This window comes from Oncorhynchus keta, chromosome 28 (assembly GCF_023373465.1).
Source record: "Oncorhynchus keta strain PuntledgeMale-10-30-2019 chromosome 28, Oket_V2, whole genome shotgun sequence".
Classification (NCBI taxonomy): Eukaryota; Metazoa; Chordata; class Actinopteri; order Salmoniformes; family Salmonidae; genus Oncorhynchus; species Oncorhynchus keta.
This window is the reverse complement of record NC_068448.1, coordinates 13,615,549-13,637,372: the sequence shown is the minus strand read 5'-3', so window position 1 is coordinate 13,637,372 and position 21,824 is coordinate 13,615,549. Positions and strand designations below refer to the sequence as shown.

Below are 21,824 nucleotides of genomic sequence, written 5' to 3'. Positions count from 1 at the left end.
GAGGTGCCTGTATGACGTATGACCACTAGATGGCCACACAGCACATTATGATGTGGAAATGGATGTGGTCCTACATTAGGTAAAGTATTAACTGGGCCTGGGCCCAAGACCTATAGTACCACACCATGCACATGTTGTCAATTCAGCACTTAGCTTTAGTCCATGACCATAATGTATTTTATATTTGAGACTTAGAGAGCTGTTACTTTGTGTTACCTTAGATTGTAAACTGTCATGGTCAAAACGGTTGTAAAGATGGGGAGAGTTCTGTCCTTAATAAAGACATTCTCTGCTTTTTGACACCACACTCCAAAAAGCAAGTCCTGCAGACTCTAGTTTTATTTTATCTTTATTATTGTCCAGTCGTGTGGTCGAGTGCTGCAAGGAAAGACCTAGTTAAGCAGCAGCTGGCCTCGAAGAGAGCGGCACGTCTTGCTCTTCATTGTAATCAGAGGGACAATATAAATGCTATGCATGCCAGTCTCTCTTTGCTAAGAGTTGAGGAGAGACTGACTACATCAATTCTACTTTTTATTAGAAACATTGTGTTGAAAATTCCAAATTGTTTGCATAGTCAACTTAAACACTGCTCTGACACAGACACATACCCCACCAGGAATGCACCAGGGGTCTTTTCACAGTCCCCAAATAGCGTACAGTATTATATAGAGCCATTAATGCATGGAACTCCCTACTCATATTGCTCAAATGAAGAGCAAACCTGGTTTCAAAAAGCCGATAACGTAACAGCGAATGGCACAACGCCTCTCCCCAATTTGACAAAAATAGTTTGTGTATGCTACGTGTGTCTTTGTTTAAATGTATGTAGTTCTGTTCTTGTCTATTAATGTTCTGTATTATGTCATGCTTTGTGTGGACCCGAGGAAGAGCAGCTGCTGCTTTCACAACATCTAATGGGGACCCTAATTAAATATCCCCCAAAAATATATATCGTGAGATAGCAATAAAAACTAAGAAATATCATGAGTGAGTGGACCTAGTCAGTCCACCGGAATAGTCCTTTCTGGAGTGCATCTCAGGACAACAGATGAGTTTGCTTGAATTGTGCTGAACAATATAACATATGCTGCAGAATAACATGACAAATGTCATGCTGCTGCTGCTACAACTCAATCGGAACACACAAGTTCTAAAATAGTTGTGTTTATTAACTTAAAATAATCAATTCACTGTCAATGGAATACACAACATTTCTGAAGCAGGATTGACCCATAACTGGAGTTACCCCATATGTCTTGGACTGGTTAAAAATAAATGCCATGGGACACTTTCAAAGCCACTATCAAAAGCAGACATCACTTCCCCAAATCAATGGTACTCAGCTACTAATAACTTTATCACCTAAATAAATTGTCCAAAAGTGATAATACAATTCATTAAGATTGGATAGGAACTTTCTGCTAGAAACAGATGTACCTAGACGTGCTACAGTAGAAACACATAGCAAAGCCTATGGTAATAATTGCTTTTCATTATCATTTTAAAAGTGATGTTCACCAGTTGTCACCTCTATTTACGTGATAAAATGATATGGGTCACGCTAATGGAATTCCATGATTTATCTCATGAGTTTGTAATGTACTCGATGCCTTACAGTATACAATAAGTTGGGTCCTGTGTTTTGCACAGTCATGTGACATGCCTGGATTTTAACCTTCATCTAAAGCGTTTTCAAACTGTCCCCTTTTTATTTTAGGTGTAATTCTCATTTCTAGATAACCCTTAAAATACAGGACAAAATCTTGCAATGGCACATGATTGCACAAAACACAGGGCCCAAATGTGCGTCTGCTCTCTTCGTCCACCTCGAACTCGACAGGTTCTCCATCTCCGACACTGAGAAAGGTATTATAGTGGTTTTCTTCAACACTGTAAAAGGTATTTCCTTGGGTTGTTTTACTTTATGGTCGTACATTGTACAAAAACTACTTATTTGGTGCCATTCCTGTTGGTGAAACCAACTGTAGCCATTCCTGGCTTGATACTACACTTGATCTTAGGCAAAAGACAGAGAACTGATAACCATAGGCATTGCTGACATTCAACCACATTGTGAAGAAGTGAAACAACCAGAACAACTCAGTTTGGATCCAAGCTGGTTAAACTGGGGGGGTGGAGGGGAATCAGATGACATCCGACTGGCGATGAAGCAGACATCAAATGAGACCTAAGGCTTTTCCACTTCTAACATAAATCACATAATGAAAGTAGCACAAAAAAAATGAAAAATGCCCAAGCAGGCTGTACTAACCAGGATTTCAGAAACATACATTTCAGTGAGTAAAAAAAAAAAAAAAGATAGAAAGCAGGCAGAAACAGCAAGGGACTAGCTGGACTTTAAAAAAAACACTAATTTCCATTGTCAGTTACAAAATGTTTTAAAACGTTTTCAGTAGCCTGCCCTAAGGAATATGATTCAGTTGACCAAGCAGAATGTCAAAATGCCAATGAGTTAAAAGGTATGCCTGTCGTTTAATTTCGCTCCTCTCCTCCGAGTGATGTCCTGCTGGTTGGGGTTCTACTCATTGGGGTTGGGGTTGGCCTCATGGTACACAGACAGGTCAAAGGTTAGTACTTTGCTGATGACGCAATCTCCTTGCTGTGGAGGGGAAAGAGTGGTGCTGTCAGTTTTGCCATTATTTCATAGAAAACAGCTGGCACACAACTACATTTTATTATCTAATGTGTGAGAGAAAATGTAAAGACAGTCTTATGGAAAGTATTGTTTTTATGTGAAAGTATTAAAAGGATTTATGGATAGGTGTGTTGCCTCTTATGTTTATGCGGTGCTTGTGTGTGAGCATACCTCTGGATAGACCCCGATGAGCGAGTCAGCCTTGGTGTAGAACTCTTCCTTCAGAGAGATCACTATAGCCTGAGTATTCACTGACTGGTCCTTAATGTAGTTGGCCACCTGCAGGGTCACATATTTAGAGAGTTAGGATGTTGAGGTTTCTGCATTATGATGCATTTACATTACCTACATTCCATGGCAGCCATGTTAGCTCCTCATGGGCAATATTGACCAACAGCAGTTCACTGAATAATAAAGCAACGATAAGTACAATATTCAAAATTGTCATCATGAATGGATAAATGGAACGCTCGAAGGCGCCAACATGGCATCCATTCTTAAAGTTGGCCCAACTCTAAATATATGGCTCTGGTCACCTGTATAGATGGACAGTATTAGACATAATAGCATGGTCATTACATAAGTCATGTAGTTGGCCACCTACAAAATATGGAAGGACAACACATTAGACATGACAATAACATGAGGCTCGTCTGAAATGGCATCCTACTTCCAACCTATCCCCGTTATACACGAAGAATACGTGCTCTTTCCATGACAGTAACATGAGGCTCGTCTGAAATGGCATCCTACTTCCAACCTATCCCCGTTATACACGAAGAATACGTGCTCTTTCCATGACAATAACATGAGGCTCGTCTGAAATGGCATCCTACTTCCAACCTATCCCCGTTATACAGGAAGAATACGTGCTCTTTCCATGACAATAACATGAGGCTCGTCTGAAATGGCATCCTACTTCTAACCTATCCCCGTTATACACGAAGAATACGTGCTCTTTCCATGACAATAACATGAGGCTCGTCTGAAATGGCATCCTACTTCTAACCTATCCCCGTTATACACGAAGAATACGTGCTCTTTCCATGACAATAACATGAGGCTCGTCTGAAATGGCATCCTACTTCTAACCTATCCCCGTTATACACAAAGAATACGTGCTCTTTCCATGACAATAACATGAGGCTCGTCTGAAATGGCATCCTACTTCCAACCTATCCCCGTTATACACAAAGAATACGTGCTCTTTCCATGACAATAACATGAGGCTCGTCTGAAATGGCATCCTACTTCTAACCTATCCCCGTTATACACAAAGAATACGTGCTCTTTCCATGACAATAACATGAGGCTCGTCTGAAATGGCATCTGTCTGAAATGGCTCTTTCCATGACCATGAGGCTCGTCTGAAATGGTATCCTAAACCTATCCCCGTTATACACAAAGAATACGTGCTCTTTCCATGACAATAACATGAGGCTCGTCTGAAATGGTATCCTACTTCCAACCTATCCCCGTTGCTCTTTCCATGACAATAACATGAGGCTCGTCTGAAATGGCATCAAAGAATACGTGCTCTTTCCATGACAATAACATGAGGCTCGTCTGAAATGGCATCCTACTTCTAACCTATCCCGTTATACAGGAAGAATTAGGCATCCTACTTCTAACCTATCCCGTTATACAGGAAGAATACGTGCTCTTTCCATGACAATAACATGAAAATGGTATCCTACTTCTAACCTATCCCCGTTATACACAAAGAATACGTGCTCTTTCCATGACAGAATGACCAGGTGAATCCAGATGCTAGAATCCCTTATTGTTTTCACTTGTTGAGGCAACTGAGAACACACTGTGTATGTGTGTTATTCAGAGGGTGAATGGGCAAGACTAAAACATAGAAGTTCCTTGAACGGGGTAGTGGATGCCAGGCGCACCGATTTGTGTCAAGAACTGCAATGCTGCTGGGTTTTTCATGCCCAACAGTTTCCCGTGTGTATCAAGACTGGTCCACCGCCCAAAGGACATCCAGCCAATTTGACACAACTGTGGGAAGCATTGGAGTCAACATGGCCCAGCATCCCTTTGGAACGCATTCGACACCTTGTAGAGGCCATGCCTTGATGAATTGAGGCGGTTCAGAGGGCAAAATGAGGGGGGGGTATGGAGTATGGACATTTCAAGAGATTAAACAAAAAAATTAAAAATGTCATTTTTGCAGCAGGGTTTTAGACACCTTGCCAATGTTGGTGTTGTCCAGAGCAGCATCAATCTCATCCAGGACGAAGAATGGGGCAGGCTTGTAGCTGTGTATGGCGAACAGCAGAGCCAGGGCAGCTACAGTCTTCTCCCCTCCAGACAGGTTGTCCATGGGTCTGAACCTCTTTCCAGGGGCCACACAGTTATAGTTGATCCCATCCAGGTAAGGCTCCTCAGGGTTCTCTGGCCCAAGGAAGGCCTGGGGGGGTAGACAGATATTTAACCAACATGTACACAGAGGTGCAGCCAAATATCACAAAAACCGAGAAGGAATAGTTGTCTCGCTCACAATTAAAAGCTGATGGTTTTATTTCTTTAGACTAAAAGCAGAACTTTTAGTCCCAATTTTTTTACATTATTTTGAATAAATAAAATTTAGTTTCTTCTGAGAACACAGTTAACCATGTAAAAGTCGGCCCCTGCCAAGGACACTCCATTTGACTCAACCCAATAGGACAAAACATTATGCTATCTGGTCACAGAGAGTGATACCTGGGCAGAGCTGTTGCGTGACAGGGCTTTGTAGATCTCATCGATGTTGGTGGACACAGCCTCAAAACATGCGTTAAAGCGGTCAAACCTCTCCTTCTTGATCTGCTCAAACGCCTGCTTGGCCTTCTTGGCTCTCTTACGGGCCGCCTCAAACTCTGGAATACAGATTAGATCATCATGAACACATTATGCAATAATTATAATTTTTTTCTTGTTTCAGTAACATTTCATACATTCAGTGAGAGAGGGATTAAGTTAGCCCATGTCTCCAAGCTCAAGTGTAAGACTGGGTTCTACATTTCTCATCCCCCTCCACCTGTCCCTGACAGACTCTAGTTTCTCCATGGCCTTCATGTTGGGTTCCACACCTTCCAACTAAATCCTGACCTCCTCCTCTCACCGTCACTGGTCTCCTGGAACTTGTCCCTGACAGACTCTAGTTTCTCCATGGCCTTCATGTTGGGTTCCACACCTTCCAACTAAATCCTGACCTCCTCCTCTCACCGTCACTGGTCTCCTGGAACTTGTCCCTGACAGACTCTAGTTTCTCCATGGCCTTCATGTTGGGTTCCACACCTTCCAACTAAATCCTGACCTCCTCCTCTCACCGTCACTGGTCTCCTGGAACTTGTCCCTGACAGACTCTAGTTTCTCCATGGCCTTCATGTTGGGTGCGCTGATCCTCTGCAGTATGGACTGCTGCTCGTTGAGCCGCTGCTGCAGTGTGTGCATCTCTGCTTTGATCTCATCCTCTGCCAGCGCGTCCTGAGAGAGTGCAGACACACACACAGGCACGCAAACAAACACAAAGATGTTAGGTGACTCATATCCTCGGCTCACACTGCATTTCAAACTCACCTAAAACAACCCTATTGCTGGGTATTGAATCATGACTGAAACAGCTACAGTACACATAGATGTAGAGTCTGAGTCTATGTGGAGAGAGAAACTATCTCCCAGACTCTCAGCCTTAGTATGCAGGGTTCAGGCATGTGTGTACTTCTTACCTTGAGGTCTTCAGACAGGTTGCTGTAGTCGATCTCTATGAGAGCCTCTTTAGCCAGGACAGTACTGGATGTTCTCTGACTGCTGTTAGACTCCTCCTGCTGGGAGCTCCCCTAGAGGGGGAGAGAGTGAACACAGTGAGGCAGTCAAGTCAGGTCGGTTGGAAGCAGGGTTGGGGAGTAACGGATTACAAAAATGTTAACTGCAATCGGTTATTTTACAAGCTAAAATATTGCAATCAGATAATAGATTCTTTTGAAAAACTAGATGATTATTTAGAGGATTACTTTTAAATTCATAAAGGATGTTTGCGAAAAAAAATCTTTGACTCAATGACATTCAAATCTGCATTGAAAAAAGGCGCAAGTTTAAGTTTGTTCTACCTGAGCAAGTCTGACCACAAGTCAGAGACCACTATGATGACACACCAAATGATGACCACTATGATGTCAGAGACCACTATGATGACACACCAAATGATGACCACATGTCAGAGACCACACTATATGATGTCAGACCACTATGATGTCAGAGACCACTATGATGTCACACCAAATGATGACCACATGTCAGAGACCCTATGATGTCAGAGACCACTATGATGACACACCAAATGATGACCACATGTCAGAGACCACTATGATGTCAGAGACCACTATGATGTCAGAGACCACTATGATGTCAGAGACCAACCACTATGATGTCAGAGACCACTATGATGACACACCAAATGCGTTTGATGGACCACAGAAAAAGAGCATAAATAGGCTTTTGTAGGCTACAGTCCAAGCTATGTCTTCCAATGGTGAAACTTCTTTCAGCATCCAAAGATTATCTAACTTGAATAAACGCTTGGAGGTCGGGATGACAGCAGTGGTGTAGTCTGCAGCAATACGGATATCACTTGTTATTGAATCACACTGCTGCTCTCTCATTTAACTATTGGAGCCTTACGGATTGTGGTTGTTGTGGATGCCTGTTCACAAATCTAAATGTGTATTTGAACACAATAATAGTTTAATTCAAGAAGTTTAAGCTGCCTATCTAATCACTGTTTTTGAAACCAGTGGACAGCCAGTGAAAAATGTACTCTTGCAACAGCTGCATAGTGAGGATCCCAGTTTATGGAATAAAAGTGGGGCTTTTATTAACCAATCTAATTTATGCTGATAAAAAAATGCATCCATAGTCCTAATGGACACACGCTCGAACTCGCACACTTATTTTTATTTAATGTAAACATATCATTTAATAATGTTATTATATGTAGTAGAAAGAGGTGGGTTAGAAGAAGCCTATCTAACCAACCCATAAAGTAAAATGTAACATCCAGATATGGCCAGATATGTAAACTTTAACATTAATTTATCCTGCAATAGATGTCGTTCAATTGGTAACATACATTTTTAATCTAAAAGTAACTGAATGTAATCAGATTACATGGCCGTGTTTGGGTAATCCAAGAGTTATGTTACTGATTACAATTTTGGACAGGTAACTAGTAACGGATTTAGAAAGTAACCTACCAAACCCTGGTCAGAAGGGAGAAGGAGCGAGGGAAAGAAAAAAAGCAGGAGAGAGAGAGAAAAATAAAGAGTGTGTTTAGTACCTCTCCCTGGCCGATGTCGTCCATGGTCCCAGAGCATAGCGGCAGTCTGATGTCCTGCATCTTACAGGCCTGCAGCAGGTTGTGGCGGTCGCTACGTTTCTGCTCCAGCTTGGTCTCGATGGCCGTCACCTCTTTCTGCAGCTGGGTCAGCTCCCTGTGGAAATAACACACTGGTCAAACAATAATGGCAGAAACTACAATGCTACAAACTAGTAGCAATCTTTCTGAGTCAGCTCCCTGAGGTAAACACAAACAGTTGTCAAACACTAAAACAATATGGCAAGGATGAGGGTTTGGTTTGTGTGCGTGTCTAAACTTTGAGACTCACTTGTTGGCTCCTCCCAGTTTCTTACGTATCTCTTCCATCTGGTGGTTCTTGTCGTTGACCTCTGACTTCTTGGTGAGGTGCTGGTTCTTCAGGTCCTGCAGCTGGGCCATGGTCTCATCTATGGTCTTCATGTGGCGGTGCTCCTCCTGGGAAAGACAAGACACAGCGAGAAAAAGGTTCAAAACAACTCTTCCAATCTGACCAACGAGTTCAAACCCCCGAGCTGACAAGGTACAAATCTGTCGTTCTGCCCCTGAACAGGCAGTTAACCCACTGTTCCCAGGCCGTCATTGAAAATAAGAATATGTTCTTAACTGACTTGCCTGGTTAAATAAAGGTAAAAAAAAAAAAAAAAGAAAAAAAAAAAAAAGATATTACACATTTGATTGATGCCATCGGTCTGAGAATTTAGGGGCGCGTCCCAACACTTCCTCATCATGCATTTAAAAGCATTGGATTGATGCCATCGGTCTGAGAATTTAGGGGCGCGTCCCAACACTTCCTCGTCATGCATTTAAAAGCCTTGGATTGATGCCATCGGTCTGAGAATTTAGGCGCGTCCCAACACTTCCTCGTCATGCATTTAAAAGCCTTGGATTGATGCCATCGGTCTGAGAATTTAGGGCGCGTCCCAACACTTCCTCGTCATGCATTTAAAAGCCTTGGATTGATGCCATCGGTCTGAGAATTTAGGGCGCGTCCCAACACTTCCTCGTCATGCATTTAAAAGCCTTGGATTGATGCCATCGGTCTGAGAATTTAGGGCGCGTCCCAACACTTCCTCGTCATGCATTTAAAAGCCTTGGATTGATGCCATCGGTCTGAGAATTTAGGGCGCGTCCCAACACTTCCTCGTCATGCATTTAAAAGCCTTGGATTGATGCCATCGGTCTGAGAATTTAGGGCGCGTCCCAACACTTCCTCATCATGCATTTAAAAGCCTTGGATTGATGCCATCGGTCTGAGAATTTAGGGCGCGTCCCAACACTTCCTCATCATGCATTTAAAAGCCTTGGATTGATGCCATCGGTCTGAGAATTTAGGGCGCGTCCCAACACTTCCTCGTCATGCATTTAAAAGCCTTGGATTGATGCCATCGGTCTGAGAATTTAGGGCGCGTCCCAACACTTCCTCGTCATGCATTTAAAAGCCTTGGATTGATGCCATCGGTCTGAGAATTTAGGGCGCGTCCCAACACTTCCTCATCATGCATTTAAAAGCCTTGGATTGATGCCATCGGTCTGAGAATTTAGGGCGCGTCCCAACACTTCCTCATCATGCATTTAAAAGCCTTGGATTGATGCCATCGGTCTGAGAATTTAGGGCGCGTCCCAACACTTCCTCGTCATGCATTTAAAAGCATTGGATTTGTTGCCATCGGTCTGAGAATTTAGGGCGCGTCCCAACACTTCCTCGTCATGCATTTAAAAGCATTGGATTGGTGGAGGGTGGTTGGCAGCAGATTGTTAAATCCACGAGAGGGAGAAGTACTCAGAAGTACTCATCATACTTCTCCACTTATTCCACATTTTGTCTTGTCCAAAATGTAGTATAAGCCTGAATTCAAAATGGATTAAATATACACTACCGTTCAAAAGTTTGGGGTCACTAAGAAATGTCCTGGTTTTTGAAAGAAAAGCTATTTTTTTGGTAAATTAAAATAACATCAAATTGATCAGAAATATAGTGTAGACATAGTTCATGTTGTAAATGACTATTGTAGCTGAAAGCGGCTTATCTTTTATGGAATATCTACACAGGCGGACAGAGGCCCATTATCAGCAACCATCACTCCTGTGTTCCAATGGCACGTTGTGTTAGCTAATCCAAGTTTATATATTTTTTAAAGGCTAACAGATTATTAGAAAGCCATTTTGCAATTATGTTAACACAGCTGAAAACCCAATCGAACATCTCTGGAATACTTATGTAAATGTGATATTTTCAATTTTTCTTAAAGCATTCTAAAAACCTGTATTTGCTTTGTCATTATGGGGTATTGTGTGAATATTGATGAGGGGAAAAAACTATTTAATCAATTTTAGAATAAGGCTGTAACATAACAAAATGTTGAAAAAGTCAAGGGGTCTCAATACTTTTAAAATGTGTTGGGTACAGAGATGAGGTAGTCATTCAAAAATCATGTTAAACATTATTATTGCACACAGAGTGAGTCCATGCAACTTGTTAAGCAAAGTTTTACTCCTAAACTTATCTAGCCATAACAAAGGGGTTGAATACTTATTGACTCAAGACATTTCAACTTTTCATTTATTTATTAATTTGTAAAAAAAAAAATAATTAAACATAATTCCACTTTGATATTATGGGGTATATTATAGTGTGTGTAGGCCACAGACCAAAAATCTGGATTAAATCCATTTTAAATTCAGGCTGTAACAACGAAATGTGGAAAAGGTCCAAGGAGAGGAATACTGTCTGAATGCACTGTCGTTTAGAAGCCGTTTACATAAACCTCTCTACCTTCTTGAGACTCTATATATTGCCATGGTGTCTCTACCTTCTTGAGTCTGTATCTCAGCCTCGACTTACCTTCTTGAGCCTCTCTATCTCGGCCTCGTCTTTCTTTACGGTCTGCTCCCACATCATGACCTTCTCTTGGTCCTCCTTCAGCTGGTTCTTCTCATAGTCCAGCTGGATGCCCAGGCGAGTCTTCTGGGTCTCAAACTCCAGCCTAGAGAACACAAAGACAGAGACAAAATGGATGACGTTAGCTAAGTAAACCCACTCAGAGAAACTGAGAGACAGGCTAAAGGCAAGGCATGAACTGGATTAATGTAAAGGGTCAACACACTCAGAGAAACTGAGTGACAGACTAGGCCCAAAATGGCAAATGTCAGGTCAAACTATCCAGAGAAACTGAGAGACAGGCGAGTCACAAAATGGACACCTGCAGTGCATTAAAAACAGGTCGACTCGGTTCATATTAACCCATAGTGGAAGATGAGAGACTCACCGTTTCTTTGCGATCTCGTTCTGCCTCTTGACCTTCTCCTCCTCGAACTCTCTGATGTTCCTGACTCCAATCTCCTTACAGAACTCGATGAACACCTCGTCTTCCACAACGTTCATACGGTCTCTCAGATCATTGACCTCCTTCTCACGGGATTGGATGATCCTCTTGATGTCGTTAATGCGAGGGCAGAAGTTAGCCAGCTCACTCTCCAGCTTAGACTTCTCCTACAGGAAGTGGGAAAATTTCTTGAGTTAGTCTAATGAATCACACCTAACGCCACTACTACTATTAGGTGATTGATGACTCTTAAATGACCAATTATAGGTCATCATGGAACCACAAATGGGCACTTTTGTAGCCTCAAGCTACAAAACCAACTGACACAGTTTGCGCTGTGGCCCCCTGTGTTGCTACACCTCCATACCTGCATGTTGAGGGAGAGGTGTCGGGTCTTGGTCTGTTCCAGGTCACTCTGGGAGTATTTCAGTCTCATCTGGAGGCCGTGGGCCTGAGACTGGACCTGACGCAGCTCTGCCTCCTTCCTCTTAGCCTTCATTTGCTCCTGTCGACACGAGAGAGGTGCATTGTGGGTAATGTAGTGAGCATCCTCCACAGATTTCTGATACTAAATTAGTTTAGTATATTTTGCACAGATACATCACACACACAGTACTCAATGAACGGAGGGTAAACAAGTCCAGCACTGGCTTATCAGCACCCAGAATCATGTGCTTTTCAGGAAAGAAACTATATATACACACACAAACCCCAATTCATTGTACAGGCCTATAACATTTTTAGAGACAGGTTACCTTGAGTTCCTCAGTGAGTTTCTCCTTCTTGTCCTTGAGTTTGTCCACAGCCTTCTCATCCCAGCGCCTGGCCTTAGCCTTCAGATCACTGGCTCCACCCGAGATCACACCAGACTTCTGGAAAAGTGTACCGTCCAGGGCCACCGTCTGGAGAGAGAGGGGGGAGGGAGGATGGAGAGGGGGAGAGAGGTGGAGTGAGGATGGAGAGAGAGAGTGCGTGAGAGGGATAGATGGATTGACAGATAGACAGAAAAATACATTTGGTTAGGTTGCATAACTTTCAATCAACCAGTGAAGGTGTGTGTGTGTGTGTGTGTGTGTGTGTGTGTGTGTGTGTGTGTGTGTGTGTGTGTGTGTGTCCATGTGTTTGTACCTTGTGTCTGTAGGGCCCTCCGAAGGCGATGCGTCGAGCGTCCTCTACGTTCTCACAGACCAGTGCGTTACCACAGGCGTACTGCAGGGCCTTCTTAATGTGAGGCGGCTCGTAGCGGATCACATCGATCACCAGCTTGGCTCCACGCAGCTCACGCAGCTTCTCATCTGTAGGCTTCACCTGGAGACAACACAGAGAAACCCGAACAGTAAAGACTGCTACAACCACAGAGACCTGGACAGTAAAGACTGACACAACCACAGAGAGACCCGGACAGTAAAGACTGCTACAACCACAGAGAGACCTGGACAGTAAAGACTGACACAACCACAGAGAGACCCGGACAGTAAAGACTGACACCACAGAGAGACCCGGACAGTAAAGGCTGACACCAGAGAGAGACCTGGACAGTAAAGACTGACACAACCACAGAGAGACCCGGACAGTAAAGACTGCTACAACCACAGAGAGACCTGGACAGTAAAGACTGACACAACCACAGAGAGACCCGGACAGTAAAGACTGCTACAACCACAGAGAGACCTGGACAGTAAAGACTGACACAACCACAGAGAGACCCGGACAGTAAAGACTGACACCAGAGAGAGACCCGGACAGTAAAGACTGACACAACCACAGAGAGACCCGGACAGTAAAGGCTGACACAACCACAGAGAGACCCGGACAGTAAAGACTGACACCAGAGAGAGACCCGGACAGTAAAGACTGACACCAGAGAGAGACCCGGACAGTAAAGACTGATACAACCAGAGAGAGACCTGGACAGTAAAGGCTGACACCACAGAGAGACCCGGACAGTAAAGGCTGACACCAGAGAGAGACCGAACAGTAAAGACTGATACAACCACAGAGAGACCCGGACAGTAAAGACTGATACAACCACAGAGAGACCCGGACAGTAAAGACTGACACCAGAGAGAGACCACAGTAAAGACTGATACAACCACAGAGAGACCCGGACAGTAAAGACTGCTACAACCACAGAGAGACCTGGACAGTAAAGACTGACACAACCACAGAGACCCGGACAGTAAAGACTGCTACAACCACAGAGAGACCTGGACAGTAAAGACTGACACAACCACAGAGAGACCCAGTAAAGACTGACACCAGAGAGAGACCCGGACAGTAAAGACTGCTACAACCACAGAGAGACCTGGACAGTAAAGACTGACACAACCACAGAGAGACCCGGACAGTAAAGACTGACACCAGAGAGAGACCCGGACAGTAAAGACTGACACAACCACAGAGAGACCCGGACAGTAAAGGCTGACACAACCACAGAGAGACCCGGACAGTAAAGACTGACACCAGAGAGAGACCCGGACAGTGACACCAGAGAGAGACCCGGACAGTAAAGACTGATACAACCACAGAGAGACCCGGACAGTAAAGACTGATACAACCACAGAGAGACCACAGTAAAGACTGATACAACCACAGAGAGACCCGGACAGTAAAGGCTGACACCAGAGAGAGACCCGGACAGTAAAGACTGATACAACCACAGAGAGACCCGGACAGTAAAGACTGCTACAACCACAGAGAGACCTGGACAGTAAAGACTGACACAACCACAGAGAGACCCGGACAGTAAAGACTGCTACAACCACAGAGAGACCTGGACAGTAAAGACTGATACAACCACAGAGAGACCCGGACAGTAAAGACCCGGACAGTGATACAACCACAGAGAGACCCGGACAGTAAAGACTGATACAACCACAGAGAGACCCGGACAGTAAAGACTGACACCACAGAGAGACCACAGTAAAGGCTGACACCAGAGACCCGGACAGTAAAGACTGATACAACCACAGAGAGACCCGGACAGTAAAGACTGACACCAGAGAGAGACCCGGACAGTAAAGGCTGACACCAGAGAGAGACCCGGACAGTAAAGACTGATACAACCACAGAGAGACCCGGACAGTAAAGACTGATACAACCACAGAGAGACCCGGACAGTAAAGACTGATACAACCACAGAGAGACCCGGACAGTAAAGACTGATACAACCACAGAGAGACCCGGACAGTAAAGACTGATACAACCACAGAGAGACCCGGACAGTAAAGACTGATACAACCACAGAGAGACCCGGACAGTAAAGGCTGACACCAGAGAGAGACCCGGACAGTAAAGACTGATACAACCAGAGAGAGACCCGGACAGTAAAGACTGACACCAGAGAGAGACCCGGACAGTAAAGACTGATACAACCACAGAGAGACCCGGACAGTAAAGACTGACACAACCAGAGAGAGACCCGGACAACCAGAGAGAGACCCGGACAGTAAAGACTGACACCAGAGAGAGACCCGGACAGTAAAGACTGACACCAGAGAGAGACCCGGACAGTAAAGACTGATACAACCACAGAGAGACCCGGACAGTAAAGACTGACACAACCAGAGAGAGACCCGGACAGTAAAGACTGACACCAGAGAGAGACCCGGACAGTAAAGACTGACACCAGAGAGAGACCCGGACCGTAAAGACTGACACCAGAGAGAGACCCGGACAGTAAAGGCTGAGGTAACTGTGTACAGGGATTCCACCCTATGTTAGTGTGACCAGTCCCATTAACCGTAGTCTTCCCCCGTGTTTTACCTCCAGATAGACGAGGTTGAAGGAAGGTCTCCGGCTCTCCTCTCTGATGTACTGGATGCAGACTCATCTATCCATCCATCCACCCCTCCATCCATCCACCCACCCATCCGTCCATCCATCCATCATCCATCCATCCATCATACCTCCAGATAGTCGAGTGGCAGGAAGGTCTCTGGCTCTCCTCTCTGCTCTTTGATGTACTGGATACAGTCTCTACCGGTCTTCTCTGAGTCCACGATAATGGCGTCCATATTCTTGCCCAGCACCTTGGTCACAGCGATCTGAAACTTCTTCTGAGTGGGCTGACACAGGTCGATCAGACGGCCGTACTGGAGGGAGGGTGTGGGGAGAGAACGTGAGCATTGTAATATGTAAAAACAATTTCACGATGACTTCAATGTTCTGATGACTCAGTTAGTAGAGCATGGTGCTTCACACGCATGACTGGAAATCGCTTTGGATAAAAGTGTCTGCTACATGGCATATATTATCAATATCCCAAGAGAAGAAACATGTCTAGAACACAAGAACAGAGAACAGGTGTAAGGAGAGTAAAACAGAGAAGGAGACAGTCTTTCTACCGGACCAGTTGTCTCCACCTCTGAATACTCAGCTATGAAAAGCCAACTGACATTTACTCCTGAGGTGCTGACCTGTTGCACCCTCTACAACCACTGTGATTATTATTATTTGACCCTGCTGGTCATCTATGAACATTTGAACACCTTGAAGAATGATCTGACCTTATTGGCCATGTACTCTTATAATCTCCACCCGGCACAGAGTACTGTTTCTCTGCATCTCTTCCTCTTTTAGGCTGGGTTTCTGTATAAGCACTTTGTGACAACTTGTGATATAAAAAGGGTTTTATAAAATAAATGTGATTGATTGACATTGACAGGCATAGAAAGTGAACTCTGTGGTTGTCCTGTGCCAGCATCCAGTCCCCAGTCCTACCACAGATCTGCGGTAGAGTTTCTTCATGCTCTCCATGATCTCTGCTGTCTGGTAGCCTCTAGCCTTTACAGGGAATGGTGTGTTAACTACATGCTAGCCGTTAGCCTCCAGTGATCCTACCACAGATTGAGTGTGCAGTCTCCGGACCCTCTCCATGATCTCTGCTTTGATTTAGCTAGACTCTGACCCCAAACCCCTGCAGCTAACTCTGTGTTACCCTATGCTAGCCTCTGACCCCAAGCCTCTACAGCTAACTCTGCGTTACCCTATGCTAGCCTCTGACCCCTAGTCTCTACAGACAACTGTGTCGTTACGCATTGCTAGCCTCTGACCCCTAGCCTCTACAGCTAACTCTGTCGTTACGCTATGCTAACCTCTGACCCCTTGCCTCTACAGACAACTCTGCATTACGCTATGCTAGCCTCCAGGTCTTACCACAGATCCAGGGTACAGTCTCTTGATGCTGTCCATGATCTCTGCTTTGCGTGCCTGCCTGCTGTTCTCCTGTCTGTCGATCCTGGCGTCTCCTAGCTGCTCCATCACCTAGGGAACAGACACAGAGAAACAGGCTGTCAATCAAATATCTTAAATGTCCTCAGCCCAAACCATGTATATGACAGGATCCAGGGACTTGCCATTTGCTAGAAAATCCATAACAGCAAAACTGAAATGATAAGATAGTTTTTTTGCCAAGATTGGCATTTGTGATACAGCGATCATGTAATGTCAAAACACCATGTTATGTTTTTCCCAATGTGTTTCAGTATCAATCAATGACTGATTGAATGATTGACAGATAGCGTTCCAGTACCTGATTGAGTTCCAGGTTGATCTCGTCGATCCTGTTCTTTGCCCCCTCCACCTGCTCAGTCAGCTCCTCCTCCATTCTGTTCTGTTCATCCAGAGACTGCTTGCTGGTGGTAATGTAGTCCTCCAGCTTCTCAATACGCTTCTGGTTCTCCTCTATCTCACGGATCTTCTGCTTGATCTTTGCCTGCAGATGAACATTTGAATAACGTTTCTCTCTCTTTGGTTACTCCTTCAACTTTTCCGTTGGGTTCCCCAATGAGCACAACCATTTATTCTGTATCAGCATCCTTTACCTCAGTCTCCACTTTCTTCCTTTCCTCAAGGTCGAGCCGGTCCTGGTCGGCCTTCTGGTCTCTGTTGAACTTCTCCAGCTCCTGGGCAAGAGTGGCCGCCCGCTTACTGGCCTCCTCCTTCAGACGGTGGTACACCTTCACCTGGGGAGGGAAGGAGGGGGAAAGAGGTGGAGAGTAGTACATATTACTGGATGGCTCAATTCAAATCACATGTTATTTGTCTAATGCACCGAATACAACAGGTGTAGTTTCACCTTACAGTGAAATGCTTACTTACAAGATCTTAACCAACAATGCAGTTAAGAAAAATACCTCAAATAAATAAATAATAATAAATAAATAAAAGTAACAAATAATTAAAGAGCAGCAGTAAAATAACAATAGCGAGGCTATATGCAGGGGGTACCGTTAGCTAGCTGTGCGGGAGAACCAGAATGCTTATTGGCTGAAAGCTGTGGTATATCAGAGGTATGACAAAACAGTTATTTTTACTGTTGGCAACCAGTTAATAATAGCAATAAGGACCTTTGGGTGTTTGTGAAAACGCTTATCAGCAACGGGAATCGTTAACGCGGCTGGCTATCTTCCAGAGTGAACAACAGTAGAAGACGGGAAAAGGGAGACCCATTTCGGACAATCAGAGCCATAAGAGCTTGCCGCTGAAAGGCCAACAACCTTCCTAAGGAGGGCTGGTTCCGACCGAGAGGGGTACAATTTAGTTCTTAATTGTACCCCTCTCTTAATTTTCTGTGTAACAAGCTGCAATATGTTGTCAGTCTGTTAGGGACCTTTTTGTCTCATGTATTAAGTATGTATGTTTATTCTGTGTTATTATTTAGTTAGCTAGTAAATACATAATTAAACCAATTTGGGTAGTACTGAATCATGAGTACGGCTGGGTTTTTTGCAGATGCATGTGGTTACGATTGTTCAGAATGATGATATGATAAGAGGTTATGATTAATATGTTGACTATTTTATGGATGTTATCGGTAAAGACCTTTAGTTTAATTCAGAAGATGGTAACTCCTTAAACAACCACTCTCGTGGTGGCCCAGATCCTAATGAGTTAAATGTTACATGATTCATTTAAAAATCGGGTAACAATTAAACATAGTTAGCTGATTAAATAAATAATAGTCATCGGCTTAATGAAAGTAAAGTCACCACAATCCTTATGACTCTTGATAGACTCCCTGTCTCGAACCTGATTTTCCTCCAGTGTGAGGTCCTGTCCCTGGCTCTGGGCCTCCTCCTCCATTCGGTCGTCGAACTCCTGCCTGGCCATCTCCACGGCGCCCTGTTCTTTCTCCAACTCATCCATGTCCCCCTTCCTCTTCTTGTACAGCTTCTGGGCGTTCTGGAGGGACTTCTTGGCTGCTTCTAGTTTTTTGATCTTGTGGGAGGTGTTTTCTTTGGCCTTGATGTACTGGGGTCGCTTCTGGTTCAGCTCAGCGTCCTTCTCCCTGTAAAGGGTACGATATTCCTTCTTTAACTTCCAAAATGGTAACTATTTCCCCTGGCCTATCAAATCTCCACAATTTCTTAAGCTCCTTCCTCATGAGCTATCCCTCCTTTCCCCTCGCTCACTCCCACCCCCGCTCCCCACTTACTTGATCTCTTTCTCCAGTCTGTTGGTCTCTCATCATCCTCCCCAGTTCTTTCTCCCTCCCTACATCCATCATCCCCACTTACTTGATCTCTTTCTCCACAGTCTGTTGGTCTCTCATCATCCTCCCCAGCTCTTTCTTCTTCTCCTTCAGTTCCTCCTCCACGTGGTCCATCTTCTTGCGGTCCTTGTCAATCCCCTTGTTGTGTTGTGACAGCTCGCGGTTCAGCTTCTCGATCTCAGCATCATTGTGATACAGTTTGAACAGCTGCATCTGGACGTGGGCTTTCACCACCTCGTCCTTCAGACGCTGGTAACGCTCAGCCTAAAGAGGAGGAGGCAGAAAGTGAACGTGTGTGTGTGTGTATTGAAGGAAGAAAACAAGTCCTGCACTTCCTTTTTCAGGTGAAAAACAGGAAAATGTTTATTCCATTTAATATATAATATAAATAATATAATAAAGTAAGTAAAGTAAGTAAATTTCACAGGGCTAACATTTTGACCAACTGGTCTTCATCAATGTCAGACGATAGTGACAAAATGTGTGTCATAAGAACCACAACAAAGGACTATATGTATGGAGGAAGGGATAAGAGTATGTCAGTCCAACAATCTCAAAGTCCCAGTATGACCTTCCACCAGAAGATTAAAACGTGAGTGACGGGGAGAGGGAAAGAGCAGGATGTGGTGTCACCACACAGGATGTGTCCTCCATACCTCCTCTTTCTCCTGCTTTGCCTCTTTGCGTTCCGCGGCGATGTTTTTCTTGCGGTGGTAGTTGAACTGTGTGTCCTCCTCAGCCTTCACCATCTCCTTCTTCCTGCGGTCGTACTCCTGAGCCAACTCCCCAGACCGGGAGATCTCCTCAAATAGAGCCGTACGCTCCTTAGGGTTCTTCATGGCTATGGACTCCACAGCACCCTGATTGGGGAATACATAGAGGTCAAATGTTACTAACACTGTCATACATAGGGTAAGAGAGGTCCATGGACAAATGGTATCTAGAGTTTTAATTCACTTAGGAGAAAACGCTACACACATTCAACTTAATTATGTAAATCGTTTGCATGTGCGTGATATATTGTGAACAAAGATTTTTTTAAATGCTTGTGTTCATTTATACCATTTGTTTGCTTGTGACTGTATTAGTGTGTGTGTTTTATTTTATTTAACTTGGCAAGTCAGTTAAGAACAAATTCTCATTTACATATTTATTTATTGACGATGCTGGGCCAATTGTGTGCCGCCCTATGGGACTCCCAATGACGGCCGGTTGTGATACAGCCTGGACTCGAACCAGGGTCTGTAGTGACGCCTCTTGCACTGAGATGCAGTGCCTTAGACTGCTGCACCAATCAGGAAGCCCTGTGTCTCACCTGGAAGACGAGGAAGTTCCTGGCCTTGATTAGGATGCCTAGTTTCTCCAGCTCCTCGCTGTACTCTGCCAGATTCACCACCTTACTGTTGATGCGGTACTCTGACGACGAGCCTAAGACGTGCATAAAAAGGGGTAAAACTATGATTATATGCATTACTGTGCGTTTCCTAAGCTCTTCACTGTGCTCAGCCAGACCCCCCGCCATACTGTTGATTCGGTACTCTGACGACGAGCCTAAGACGTGCATAAAAAGGGGTAAAACTATGATTATATGCATTACTGTGCGTGTCCTAAGCTCTTCACTGTGCTCAGCCAGACCCCCCGCCATACTGTTGATGCGGTACTCTGAGGACGAGCCTGACACACACAGACAACATGGAAGATGGTTGTTATGCAGAATGACGCAGATCCTTACTTTTATCTACAGTATAGATTTTTTTTTTGGGGGGGGGGGTGCATATCAACCTTGTTTGCGCCATTAGATATATAAACATCTTCAAAGAGGACCAGATGAAACTGAGTTCGGTGTCGTTAACCAAACAGTTTCTCTCTACCAATGGATCTGTGTTGAGAAAGTCAGTGGGGAACGCTGTGGCTTACCAATGATGATTCTGGTGAAGGTGCGCTCTTCTCCACTGTCCTCATGGTATACCATGCTCACAAACGCTCTGTTGGCTGCTGGTTTCCCCACGGGAGCTCCGTGGATCAGGTCCTTCAGAGTCTTCACACGCAGGTTACTGGTCTTCTCAGCCAGCACAAAGCTGATGGCGTCCATGAGGTTGGACTTGCCTGGGAGGTAGAGAATATGAATAGAGTCAGTGAATGATCTATTCAAGTCTTGCAAATATGGTTGATTTGGAAAAGGACGTAACTAGCTGGCTTGGTTAAGAATACATAATAAATGTGCTGCTCTAATGTTTATGCATGTGAGATCTCATTTATTTGTTCCTACTGACTGGGTGACTGTCATGGAAGGTAATGTGTAGGGCGAGTTCGTTTTGCATGTCCCGGTGCACTGGGTGGGCAGTGTTTACACATTTTACACCATTTCATTGGTCAAGAACTCTCCATCTACCAGCGCACCTGGCCATGCAAAACGAAGTTGGCCATTGATAGCTATCCAGCTAAACATTATGGAGGCGTGGCAAAATATTAATTAAAATGCGTACGGTTCATATGCATGTACATTGCTGTCATTGTCAACAAAGTATTGAAGCATTGCAGCTTGAAACAAATGTAGCAAATAGTCAACCCGGCTAAACTAGTAACGTTACCAGCAGTGCAGTAACGCTAAAATAAGCATTAGCTAGATAGAATACTTGCAATATTGACCATAACTTACCGGATCCATTGGGCCCAATAATCGCAGTGAATTTGTGAAAGGGGCCGATGATTTGTCGGCCCTTGTAAGATTTGAAGTTTTCGATCTCTATTAGCTTCAAATAACCCATTATGATCAGATCGCCTGTGCGAAAACAGAATATGTGTTGTTGTGATAGCAGCTAATGCTAGCTAGCGATTGAACTCGTACCATGCACGCAAATTGTAAATATTTGTTAAAAATAATCAAAAGTTACATTATCGATCGGTGTGCCAGGCTAACTAACGCGATTAGCTTGCAACAACAATGCGCCATTTCCCAGTCCTCCTGCAGGATTGGAGACC

General features: G+C 44.4%; 1 protein-coding gene and 2 long non-coding RNA genes across 5 annotated transcripts; all 3 read right to left on the bottom strand.

The window, feature by feature from the left end:
• Positions 1–1,148: 1,148 nt before the first annotated feature.
• On the bottom strand, positions 1,149–21,802 carry LOC118360509 (structural maintenance of chromosomes protein 1A-like). Of its 2 annotated transcripts, XM_052484932.1 has the most exons (23): positions 21,502–21,799; positions 20,760–20,948; positions 20,158–20,270; positions 19,499–19,702; positions 18,868–19,106; positions 18,380–18,638; positions 17,173–17,313; positions 16,881–17,063; positions 16,505–16,612; positions 15,256–15,441; positions 12,476–12,655; positions 12,103–12,249; positions 11,715–11,852; positions 11,291–11,514; positions 10,867–11,008; positions 8,314–8,459; positions 7,986–8,139; positions 6,379–6,489; positions 5,980–6,136; positions 5,372–5,526; positions 4,857–5,078; positions 2,828–2,935; positions 1,149–2,620 (listed from the first exon to the last, which is right to left on the bottom strand). In XM_052484932.1, the coding sequence occupies exons 1-23, from the start codon at positions 21,608–21,610 to the stop codon at positions 2,540–2,542; spliced, it is 3,696 nt and encodes a 1,231-aa protein (XP_052340892.1). In that variant the 5' UTR covers positions 21,611–21,799; the 3' UTR covers positions 1,149–2,539. The 2 variants fall into 2 exon arrangements, 1 of the variants encoding a protein (XP_052340892.1); XR_008085241.1 differs by lacking the exons at positions 1,149–2,620; positions 2,828–2,935; positions 4,857–5,078 and having other exon boundaries at positions 5,377–5,526; positions 5,876–6,136; positions 21,502–21,802.
• On the bottom strand, positions 2,944–4,732 carry LOC127913203 (uncharacterized). Of its 2 annotated transcripts, XR_008085244.1 has the most exons (4): positions 4,361–4,732; positions 4,043–4,125; positions 3,417–3,914; positions 2,944–3,333 (listed from the first exon to the last, which is right to left on the bottom strand). It is a non-coding gene; the product is annotated as an uncharacterized LOC127913203 (long non-coding RNA). The 2 variants fall into 2 exon arrangements; XR_008085243.1 differs by lacking the exon at positions 2,944–3,333 and having other exon boundaries at positions 3,344–3,914.
• LOC127913204 (uncharacterized) lies at positions 12,667–13,814 on the bottom strand. The gene is made up of 3 exons (XR_008085245.1): positions 13,653–13,814; positions 12,879–13,554; positions 12,667–12,779 (listed from the first exon to the last, which is right to left on the bottom strand). It is a non-coding gene; the product is annotated as an uncharacterized LOC127913204 (long non-coding RNA).
• Positions 21,803–21,824: the final 22 nt, after the last annotated feature.

Excerpts from the sequence above, each read along its gene's own strand:
- LOC118360509 (XM_052484932.1), bottom strand. The coding sequence starts at position 21,610 with ATGGGTTATTTGAAGCTAATAGAGATCGAAAACTTCAAATCTTACAAG. Across the intron at positions 11,009-11,290 it reads AACGAGATCGCAAAGAAACG|GCTGGAGTTTGAGACCCAGA; the intron begins GTGAGTCTCTCA and ends TGTGTTCTCTAG. Across the intron at positions 8,140-8,313 it reads AAACTGGGAGGAGCCAACAA|GGAGCTGACCCAGCTGCAGA; the intron begins GTGAGTCTCAAA and ends TTATTTCCACAG.